Below are 12312 nucleotides of genomic sequence, written 5' to 3' on the forward strand. Positions count from 1 at the left end.
TGTCTTTCTTTTTTTTTTCTCCTTCCCTCCTCCCCCCGCCCCTTCCCTTAGACAGCAAATAATCCAATATAGGTTAAATTTGTATAATTCTTCTAAACGTGGGAAATATATTTCCCACGTTTAGAAGAATTATGCAAATACAAAATGTAAATTTTAATTTTCACTTTTATCTCTGATATTAAATCAAGTTCTAGGGAATTGCTGGTTACCCAAGAAGTCTGGATCAGAGGTTGAATTTGAATCTGGCACTTACTAAGTTCCAGATTTCTCATTATTATGTTGCTCCTTAATAGGTGACATGATTTATTAGCTTGAAACATCTCCCCTAGTATTTCTTCATTTTTAAGCATCAGAAAAAAGAGCACTGGGAAGTTTAAAACATGAAGTCAAGAGGATGGCTTCCAATCATCCTTGAAAGCCTTTTGGGAGAAAAGGTCAAGGCTGACCCTTGGCAGCTGCCCTAGGCACCCCCTCACCAAAGTCAGAGGACAATTCTGTTCAGCAGAGCATTTTGTGGCTTTTCTGCAGATAAATGAGCTTGTTTTATTTTCATCAGGGAAGGAGGCAGTTGATGAGGAAGGAATGGATATTTCATGTGTTTATGACAAATACCAAAGAACATCCTTCCTGGTTTTAACAACATATCCACTTCCAGGATTGAAGAAAATGTATTAAATGAAGCCAACCGAGGGTCTGTGGATTTGCTAATTAGCCCCAAAACTCAAGTGTCTTGTTATATGTTGGCTATTATATGGGACGAGAGAACAGCTAACACTGTAAGGAACGTATGATTGTTTTCTAAATCATGAATATTTGAAAAAGGAATTTATAGATTTAGAATAGGAGGAGAACTCAGAGTTATTTAGTTTGTCCCATTTTATAGATGAAGAAACTGAAGTCAGAAGAAGGCAAATTATTTGCTAAAAGTCACATAAATAGTAAGCAGGAAAGCTAGGATTTGAACTCTGGGCTTTTGACTACAACTCTTCTGTTCTTCAGGAAGCCCTTCCCAGTCCTCCACTGTCCCTTAGAATCTTCTATGGTTATCTTGTGTCTACTCTTATCTGTAATTTGCAGGTATCAATATAGTAGCTATATGCTGAATCCCTCATTAGACTATAAGTTCTCTGAAGGCAAGAACTTTTCGTTGACTTTTTCTTCATGTCTCTAGAGCTTGGTGCAGTGTCTGGTACATAGTGAGTCCCAAAATTACTTATTGAGTGACTGATTACTATGCTGCTCCTCATATTCACAGACGTACTTTGATAGATGACTTGTAAAGCAATAAATGATCAAATAAATTAGAGACTGCTTCATATAGGGAATAGAGAGCAAGCCTTGGAGTGTGGAAGACCTAGATTCAAATTCTGCTCCTGACCCCTGCTCACTGGGAGATCTAGGGTAAATTACATGAGTTTTCCTAATCTTAATGCTCCAGCTCCAAGAATATTAATAGGCAATGCCATGATGCATTTTGAACAAGGTAGTTTCGCACCAGTCTGTGTGAAAACCAAAATGAAGCAACAAAAGTAGATTCATTTTTAGTTCCACAAAGAAGAAAATATGATTCACTACTGGACTTTACAACTTATATATATTTGGAACAAATCTTAAAATGTCTCATTCAATGAATTCAGCTTTGTTGCCTCCCCCCTTTTTTTGCTTTAAATGAAAATCTATGTGGAACTCTCTCCCTCAACATACACCATTGCATTGTCTATAATATCTATTCTTAGAGAATTCCCGAGGGCATGAGTTGTGATTTCCCCTATCTCTTCCAAAGAGTCTGGGTCCCTTGTGAGGGGCAAGGAGAAGAGATCAAAATATCAGAACGCTGAGGAGAACTGTTGTTAAGGAGATTGACATGCATGGTGAGTTGGGTAGAGGGGGGATCTGATACTACTTCAGACTCTTTCCAGTTGTGTGACCATGAGCAAGTCACTAGATTTCTCAGTCATAGTTTTCTCATCTGTAAAATAGATTTAAAATGGCAGCTAAGAACAGCATATCTCCCAGGGCACTTGACAAACCTTAAAATACTATACATATGCTAGTAGTTATTATTGATATTGCCATTATTGTTATTATCGCAATTATTATTTCCTTGTCAACATGGTTCCTTAACTATCCCTTTTTTAAAATGCCAGCACGGTCAGCATCTTCAGAGAAAGGAGCATGAGCTTATTCAGACTCACAGCCGTGGCTTGGCCACAAACTAAATGGCATTCCTTCAGATTTCTCCTTTCCTTCTGACAGACATGAGGGAGATAAGAAAGCCTGTCTTGTGAGGGGCGAACTAGCTTTCAAAATACCACTTGTCTTTTTAATGGACGGTGTAGATTTCCCATCCAATGTCATTTAGTGCTAATGGAAAAAGCCAAACTTTCAGAGTCATTTCTGAAATGTCACTGTGTTGTCCCAGCAAGGAGTCATGCACAGCAAATAATGCAAGGTCACTGACTTTTCTTGGCATTTTTCTGGAAAGAAAATATAAACTTGTCTACATTCATTTCAGAGAGAAAGCGACCTCTTATTTAACTAAAGTAGCATTGAAATGAACCTTTATCCTGAGAGTCAAGACCTTATTAGGACTGGTTGATCACATTAAATCTAAGATAAATAATAATTACTTGAAAGGATCTGTGATCTCCGTGATTCGGAAAGTCCTTTTAATGATGCATTTTATATCCTATTTATTCCTGATATGATTAGTCCCTTGACTGCCCATGTACATTTCCAAATGGGATGTTTGGAAAACTATTAATTGAATATGTCCATTTCTCTGAGGAAGCTTTCGAATAGCTCAAGTTTAAACTAACAAACAGACTGAGTGATTCATGCTTCAAAAGTTCTGTAGGTCAGATCCTCAAAGAGTTCCATGCTTGGGTGCATGAGCTACAAATACTTTTTAAATTTCTTTTTCTTTTTTCCTTTTCTTTTTTTTTCTTTTTTTTAGAAAATAACATTTACCATCAGGACAATTCATAGCTATGAAATAACTCAGGGGGAAAAAATAGAAGGTTTCCTCACCCCCTCCCAAGTTCTTTTCATTGCTCTTGCAAAAGTGGGTTTCATTTTCTGTCTTTTTTTTTTTTTTTTTTTTTTTTGGAAACATATCAGTAGGGTTCTATACTTGAGGCAATTTTAATACATGAATTATTTGTAGGTAAATTTATTGTAGCCAATGGGTGCAGTCAACTGTGTAATAGAAATATTGTCCAAAAGCTGGGATTATTATTTAAATAAGTTCAGTGTTAAATTTGATTACCATACTTTTTAGAGTGAATAAAACATTTCATTGCTCTCAAACTATTTCCCATTTTACCATTGAGTCAAAAACCATAAATTAAATTGGCCCCTGCCTTGACAATCACCCCTCAGGTTTTGTGTAGGTGGAAGTTCACAGTAAACAATTTGGGGGAGACACAATGGAGTAAAGGAAACCTCTCACTATAGGCTTGTAGCTTTAATGTTAGAGAATGAATGCTTATTTAGTTTCAGAGACTTCTGGAAAATGACAGCCTAGAAAATGGCAGAGTTAGAAGAGGGTTCCTAAAAATGTAAAGGGCTTAGATGCTTCTGTGTCAGTGTCCCACTCGGCCTGGCACCCCCTCTAAGTTATAAAGGGCAAGAATTCACTTGGAGAATTTTACAATGAATGCCCAGAAGCCTTTGGGGCATTAAGGAAAAGAAATATCATGAATTGTTTTCACTTTCAACAAATTGGAAGAATTGTCTCACATGTACCATTTTTAAATGGTGCTATTTACCAAGCTAAATCCAGTGACAAGCTTTCATTTCCACCAAATGTCAAGGATCAGCACTTTGTGTTCATTTTTAATGAAATATGGGGCCGAGAAGAGTTATGAATGCCAAATTTAAGCTCTTCGTTACTAAATGTCCGGATGCTCTGGGGGTTCACAGAAGAGTGAGCTAATTGTGGCTTTTCTTATTTTCTTTTTTAATTTCTTCTTTTCTACAACAGCTGGGGATTCACGGTTATGCTTTTGCAATCACCAACAATGGCTACATCCTGACACATCCCGAACTCAGGCCTTTGGTAAGACTAACATATTTATGCATTTATTTATAACCTGAAGATTAAATGGGATTTTTTTTCAATTGTATAAGAATGTATCATGGTGCAAGAAAACTTCTTTGAAAATAAGATGTGAATAGCCATTTGGTTGTTTGATCCTATTTATCTCCCTTTCCCCATTTTAAAAGGCTATTTATTATTCTCCAGTAATAGACAAGGATTTTCCTAGATAATTTATAAACTTAATGTCAATTAGCATGATCTATCTGATAAAAATAATTCCTATAAAGTCATCCATTATAAGGAACATCTTTATGGGAGAAAAAGGCACCCATACACTGTCGAGTATCTGATTTGCATTTAGTATTATTTAACAGGTCAAAATTTGCAATCATAAAATCATAGGGATGTCTCATCCCTCAGAGCTCATCATAATGGGGTTTGCATCTCTAATACTCAAAATGGTTTTAATCAATCAATTGAGCAAGCACAGAGAAATTCTTAAACAATTATTCTGTGGCAAGCTGTGTGTTATATTTTACCTTTCCTAATGATCTGCTCTATTACTCTTTGGTAATTTTGTACCTAGTGGTTAAAAGTGACATTTACTTAGAAATGTGTTGAAGCAAGAAAACTGCTTTAAAAAATGTTCTTCTTTAAAAAAAAAATCACTTCAATTTCCAAATCTATTTCTCCTCTTCCTCTCCCCTTGAAGTTCTCCCTTGTAAAAAAGAGTAAGAAAAAAAGTAATAAAAAAAATCAATTTCATAAAACTGGCTAATGAATCAACAGAGTTGGATGGTATACAATGTCACAAAGCCATGGTGCCCCCACCTCTTCAGTGAAATGAGCATGATGGATAGTAATTTTTTTTTTTATAAAAAAGAAAAATGAGAGCCAAAATTGTTTTTAGCAGCAAAAAATATCCTCTCTTTTTTGGCACTTGTGAATATCAGAAAGATGGAGGCAGCATTCATTATGCAAATGTTTATTGACACAACACTCCGGTGTGAGGGGACTGGCTCCAGGCTGGATTGCCTCATTGTTTAGACATGCTCCCACTAGATAGAGTTCCATCACCCTTCAGTCTTGGTGGGAGAGTCTTGGTATGAATGAATTCATCTCAGGGTACATGTGGCCACCATATGGATGTTTCAAGCTGGCACTTACCATAATATCCCGTTTCACCAATATTTTCGCAGAAAAGACCAGAATTAATTGGATAGCTAATCCCATATGTAACTCCATTAGAATTATTGAAACACCTCGGTTTAAAGAAGGCCCTGACAGTGATGGTTAGCACACTACCCTTTCAGGGGCAACCCAGTTTGGCTCAGTTGGACAGGGATGTTAGGAATTACTCATTTCACTTAGCTGGGTGTTTGATTGCTTATTTATTCAAAATGGGGATTGGAAAGATTGAATGAGACAATCAGCAGTTCTGACCAGAAGCTTTTTCCAGGGGATAAAATAATTTCTTCCTTGCACATGGTAGAGACTAAATAATTTGATGGAATGAATGAATAAATTTCTGAGACTCAAAATCACAAAATTTCTGAGCTGGAAGGGCCGTATATAGTCCAACTCCAACATGGACGTCTGGTCCCCACTACGAGTGACCAAAATATTTTGTTTAAAGATTTCCCCAAGAGAGGACTAAGAGCATCCCAAGACATCCCCTCCTGCCCTTGAATAGCGATAGTTATTAGGAAGATTTTCCTTATATCAGGTCTACATTTGCCTCTTTGTAACTTCACCTCTGCATTAAAGGATGATTGTTTTCCAATATATCTGCACATTGGATTGCTTTTTAATCTTGCAGAGAGTAGAGAAAGCTCAGCTCCAGTATTTGCTTCTGGCCCTGCCATATGACTGCAGCCTCTATTCAGCCATGTGGATCTGAGTAAGGTTTCTGGGATCAATTTTATAAACTACTTCTAGAACGGTCGGTGTATTAGTAATTGGTATAAATCCAAATGAACAGATAGTCTGCTCCAGTTTTTAGGCCGGTGTTCAGTCAGATACTGAGTCTCCTGTGACTCAGTTTACAAAGTTAGCTTTGAAAATTGCAGAGATCCTTTGTGTTCATTGTCAAAGTCTCAGTGATAGAAGGGTTGCTCATGGCCATCTAGACCTACCCATACTTATCTGAGAATCTCTTCGTAATTCCAGAGAGGCTATTAACCCTTTACTTGAAATCCTCCTGTAATGGGGGGGGGGGGGAATCTACTATATCCAAGTTTTCCTTAAATTCATTTGAGTCATAGAACTGAATGAACATAGACAGATACTTCCTTCCCCCAATGCATTCTCCTTTGGGATAAATATAAGGGTTAGAAAAGTATGCTTCTTTACTCATTTCTCCAAATAAGGTCCAAATGGCCACTTTGCTTCTTCTACCCACTGTTCCTAATCCTTTCTTCTGGGGTCAGAAAGATAAGGTTTCATTCCTTTTCCCTATGGGCAGTCCTTCAAAGACAAGAGATGATTATCATTTTCTGTAAGTGTTGTCTATTCTCTAAAATTCTCCTTCAATCAATCTTTGTGAACTTGAGGCCTTATGTCCTCATGATCCTCCATGGGAATCTCCCCAGCCCAACAGTGTCTTTCCCAAAACATGACATTAGTTTGAACAGGAGTTTTCCTTTGAAGAATTTTCAAAACCATCCCCATGTTAATGACTACATCTTCAAAAATGCCTGAGTTGAATGGATTCTTCAATAAATACTCCACTTGAAGAGCATTAACAATGATGTTTTGGCTCCGACTCAGGGTTAATTTAACTGAGGATTACATTTTAGATAGGAAACAGAAAGAATGTTTGTTTAATAAAGATATGTTGATGAATTTTAGGGAGAATGTTGTAATTAGCCATTTTCTAGGGCATCACTCTACAGATTTTAGGAATATACTCCCCTAATCCCTCTTGTTGCTCGCTGTGACATCCACTGACTTTCTTTGTCTTTAAAAAAAAAAATACTAGACACTTGCTCACGACAGTGGACCTGATGTACTGGTTACTCTGATTCTTCAGTCTGGGTTGAACTGTTAAGACAGTGAGATAGGAAGAGCCTAGATGGGTCAGACATGTGAAAAGCTTTCCTTAAATTCATTGAGTCACAGTACTGAATGAACCAGTCAGCTACTTCTTTGCCCCAGTGCATTTATATCCCTGGGTCTTCATTGCTCTGTACCCTTACTCAGCCACTCAAGCTCTGATTTTTCTCCATTACCCATCCCCATCTTCTCCATGGGACACTAGTAGTGATATACTGATACTTACTGGTTGTGTGATTCTGAACACGTCTCGACCTCTCTGCCCCTCAATTTTCTCATCTGGATAATGAGGTGCTTGACTTGACTGGCCTCCAAGGTCCCTTGCAGCTCTGCATGGGTAAGGCTCCAAGCTGGACAGCACGAGCAACAAAGATGGTGGAAGCTGATACTCTCATAGGTCTGTGGAGTTCTACTCTTTCATTTGACAGATGAAGAAATCAAAGCCCAGGAAAAATAAAAAGTCCCACAGGGAGTAAATGACAGAGACAATCTTCAGACTGTCTTCTGGCTCCTGAAGCAGTCCTTCCCCATTCCTCTACTTTTTCTTCAATCCCAAGAAAGGAGAAGAAAGTCTGGACTGGAGAGGTCACAGGAGGCTTGGTAAAACAGACAGTCTTAGGCCTTAAAAATAGACTTGAATTTGGAAAAGCAGTGGGCAGGAGGGAGTGAAATAATCCTAGAGCTGGAGAATCAGAGGTCTCAGATTCAATTTCTTATGAATATGTGGAAATTAAACCAGCAGGAGATTTGAATCCAGATTCTGAGAATCCAAAGTAGCATTGCTCCTACTGCACCCTGCTGGCTCCCCAGTTCATGTCCTCTACCTGGAAAGTAGCAAGAGGGAAAGCATGGAGCCAACCAGAGGCAGGTTCCTCAGGATCTCAAGACCAGTCACCTTTAGATATATTTAGCCTTAGACCCTGTGACCTTAAAGAGATTCTCGGCCCATTGTAGCATTTGAGCTGAAATCTCCTGATTCCCAGGCCTGGGGTCTTTCAATTTTCTCTGGATATATTTCGACGGGTTATCTCTTTATTTTTCCCAGGAGAATAGGAACCATTTAAAGGCATTCTCTTTTTTTTCATATTTGTATTTTTATCCCCAGAGTCTGGGGCTACTTCATACCTGTTTGCTGGAAGTCAAAGGGCCGCCCTACCTGTCTGTGTATCCTTGCTGCGCCGTAGCATCGTGCTGCTGACATAGTAAATACTCCATAAATGTGTTGAATGAAGGAATCAGTGGAAAGATGGATGAGTGACTGAATCCAGCACAGCTGTTGCTCACTCTTTCATTTGTTAGGGATGGGAAGATTTAAAAGAGACAATTGCTTTCTTTCCTCTGGGAACCTGGGTCTGCCCCGGGCCGCAGGCCACATTGGCTGGGATCCTCCCTGAGGACAGCCCTGAATAGCAGCATCCCTGGCGAGCATGGACAGAGAGACCATGGTTCCCTCTGTTACGAACTTGAGTCACAGAGCAGAAACCTCATTAGACAGGGATGTCCCCTCTGCTTTCTGCCAAGAAGGAGCAGCCATGGAGTACAAAAGCATGTGAAGGCCAGGGTGAGTGAGGAGAGCCAGGGAGCAGACTAGCAAGAACCCATCTATCCCTCCTCCATGAGCCTCTCCAGTTCTTCTGGCTGCAGTGGCCAGAGCCAAGGCCGAGCCTTCACTCAAGCACACAACTCATATTTCTGTCTTTTGTCCAGTGAAATCTTCTCTCCCGGCTCTGTTTGACTTGATTTCATCCAATATTTGTTTAAAACATGTACAGTTGTTGGGTGTGAAGCGTGTAGTGTCTCTGAAGCGGCTCACACATGTGGACCAGCCTCCGAAAGGCTTCTTTGATTTCCTGGATCTTGGCAGTGATTCTAAGGTCCTGTTTTGTTATAGATAAGCGTTCTTTGCTCAGTTGATCTCTAGGGTCTTCCCGGCAGAGAGACTTCCTGCCAATACCTTATGAGATCAACCTCCCCCAATCCCTTTTTCAAATCTATTAAACATATTGAGAAGGAACTTCACAGAATCTCTGAGTTGGTAGAGATCATTCTGTACCTCCTTCCCAATAAAGAACCCCCAGTACAATCCTCCTGCAAATGGGCATCTACTCCGGCCTTGAAGATCTTCAATGAAAATGAAATAATAATGATAACATTAATAATAAGAAATATAATATATTTATAATAAATAATATAATAAAAAATATAATAATAATTATGTTGACAGCTCCCATTTATAGAGTGCCTTACACAGTGTTTTCCAAATAGTATCTTATTTTATCCTCACAACAATTTTTGGGGAGGGAGGTCCCATATGCAGGAGGCAGTCTGAATGAAGTTTGAATTATGGGACTTGCTCAAGTACACAAAGTTAATAAATTGCTGAGAAAGGAGTGGAATTCAGGTCTCACTGACTTCCCTGCCTCATGAGCTGCTTCCCCAGATCTCAAAGAGCACAGCTACTTTTGCATAAGAATCATTGTTAAAGAGCTGCTTCCTCTCCTTCCCCTTAAATCTAGGCTATTTTAGCAACTTCTGCTCATTGCTCTCATTCTGCTCTTAAAGACTAAAGGGGGAAAGGGGGTAGGGAGTGGGGGGTTGGTATCCCTTCAACACTGGAATTGGATTTGCCCTAATTCTTTTCTTCTACAAAGTAAAAAGAAAAAAAAAAAACTAAAACAATCCCCAGTACTCAGTTCCTGTGATTTGTTTTCCAAGTCTTTCAGCACTCAGTTCTTGGGATTTGCTTTCAAAGTCTTTCAGCATCCGGCAGATGCTGTAGTTTTGCGGAGGTTTTTTCATTTGTTTGTTTCTTTGTTTGCTTGTTTGTTTGGGGGGAATTTTGTGGTCCTAAAATGTCGATTATATGCAGTATTCCACCTGATTGGCGGAGTTAGGGGGCACAGCTTAAGGGAAAGATCATCTTCCTGATTTCAAATCTGGCCTCAGACACTGGCTGTGTGACAATGGGCAAGTCACCTGTCTGCCTCTGTTTTCTCATCTGTAAAATGAGCTGGAAAAGGAAATGGCCATCCACTTGAGTACTTTGCCAAGAAATGTCAGAGAGGGTCCCTGAGAGTTGGACATGACTGAAGCGACTCCACAACCACAGCAACAACTCCAGCTACATCTGCCCGGGCCTGAATTCAGGGGCTCTCTAAGCAATGTATTCCTGGAAGCTGGGGCCCCTCATGACGCAGCTCCAAGTCCCAAGTCTCCTTGAGTCATTTGTTTCTCCTCAATCTTGCTCTTGATCTCTGTTAGTTTGTAGTCCACTCTACCCTCCAGATGGTTTTTAGACAATCTCTCCATATCTAACCATGCCTCAACCATCCTGCGAAGTCATTTTGAGCCAATGACGCCGGGTACACTTCTGTTCTTTGGCCTTGAAGCTGGAGGGAGACAAGCTTGTTTGGTGGATAATGATACCTGGCCTCCGGGCCAAGAAGAGCTGAGGGCCAGTCCTAGCTCTTACATGTCCTGGCTCTATGCCTGCAGACATGACCTTTGCCCCTTCCTTATCCAGACATCCCTCCAAGAGCTGCAAAAGTTTTCCTTTAGCATCCTTCTCGTGCTGCTTCCTCACAATAACCATGAGATCTGCCCCCCTCCCCCCCACATACTCCCCTCCCCCTGACCTCCTGCACTTACCCTCACAAATTTAATGATCTTAATGGAGTCCAACGGAATTTCTAATGGGTCTGCATGGTTTGGGATTCTGACTCTTGCCATCCAGTAGTGATGTCTTAGGTTTCAAACGTCTACCAAGTTGGAAAGGCAGTAAGTGAACAAATCCTTGCACCTGGATTTTGTAACACCTGAGTTCGAATCCTGCATTGGACACTTTACTAGCTGTATGACCATAAACAACTTACTGATCTTCTTTTTCTTCCCTGAACTCCAGTTTCTTTATCTGAAAAATAGGGATAATAATAGCACTTACTTATAAGGTTATTGGGAACGTGAAATGATATAAAAACGGAGAGTGTGTTGCAGTCCTTAAAACATTATTCAAATACCAATTATTTTGTTTAATCAGTCAATCAACAAGTATTTGTGAACTCACAACTGTGTACCGAGCATCGGGCCAAACTGGGGGGAATCATCCTTGACCTGGAGCATTTGAAGTTACATCATTGATACATTCTTTTATTAAATTACAAAGAACTTAAGCAATATGGTCAGAAGGCAGAAGGGTGGACAGGGGGCTTCTGCGGTAGATGTCTCCAGGGGGAGGACCCAGGCAACTGTCAATAGCCACGCCCCGGCTCCCTCCACCCCGTGACAACCCAAGAAGACATGGGAAATGAGCAAAACCTCATGGATGATCCTAAGAGGAATAGGGAGAAAATATGCCCAATGCTGGAGCTAGTAAATACAGCAGCAGATCTCAGGAAAACTCCCAGACACGGGTCTGAATTGGACTTTTAACATCATTCAGGCTAAATATAATCTGGGATTAATGCTATCTTGAGATTATTCTTTTCTACCTTCTTCATCATTTTTGTGAGTCACTTTGAGATCTGTGCAAATTAAGAAACTTCTTACTCCTTTCCTTCCTTCCTTCCTTCCTTCCTTCTTTCCTTCCTTCCTTCCTTCCTTCCTTCCTTCCTTCCTTCCTTCCTTCCTTCCTTCCTTCCTTCCTCCCTCCCTCCCGCCCTCCCTCCCTTCCTTCCTTCCTTCCTCTCTCCCTCCCTCCCTCCCTTCCTTCCTTCCTCTCTCCCTCCCTCCCTCTCTTCCTTCCTTCCTCTCTCCCTCCCTCCCTTCCTTCCTTCCTTCCCTTCCTTCCTTCCCTTCCTTCCTCCTTCTCTAAACTCCGAATAACTTCCTGGGACAGGGCTATTTAGAACATGCAGATAGCTGCCCATTAACGATTGTCCCATGGCAGCAGGGACCCCGTGCCCGCAGCCTTGGGTCTGGCAGTGCCGTTGTGAGTGCCCTGGCTCCCCCTGCTGGAGGGCCCCGCGGGTTCCCCCTCTCCCCCATGCCCCACTCAGCAGCTTTCCATGGGGAGTGCCCTGGCTGGGAGACCTCACTTGGAACTCCCCGGGCACGACTGCCGGGGCCCTGATTCCCGGCTCTGCGGGCAGCGTCCCCAGGGCCTGAACCTGAGAAGGACAAGTAACAGAAACTGGAAATCAAGCCCCTTGGGCCCATTTATCAGAGCCAGGGGAGAAGCGAAGGACAGCAGGAGTCTCTCCCTGGCTCAGGCCATGGCA

The 12312-nt window shown here is 41.0% G+C and overlaps 1 protein-coding gene across 5 annotated transcripts in view; it reads left to right on the forward strand.

Annotated features, from left to right (window-relative positions):
- CACNA2D3 (calcium voltage-gated channel auxiliary subunit alpha2delta 3) overlaps positions 1-12312 on the forward strand; it is a 1010949-nt gene that overhangs the window by 757560 nt on the left and 241077 nt on the right. For all 5 annotated transcript variants that reach the window (XM_031952127.1, XM_031952119.1, XM_031952106.1 and 2 more), the window contains one exon: positions 3986-4060. In XM_031952127.1, the coding sequence (XP_031807987.1) occupies positions 3986-4060 (75 nt within the window). The remainder of the gene's footprint in view (positions 1-3985; positions 4061-12312) is intronic.

This window comes from Sarcophilus harrisii, chromosome 1 (assembly GCF_902635505.1).
Source record: "Sarcophilus harrisii chromosome 1, mSarHar1.11, whole genome shotgun sequence".
NCBI classification, from domain to species: Eukaryota; Metazoa; Chordata; class Mammalia; order Dasyuromorphia; family Dasyuridae; genus Sarcophilus; species Sarcophilus harrisii.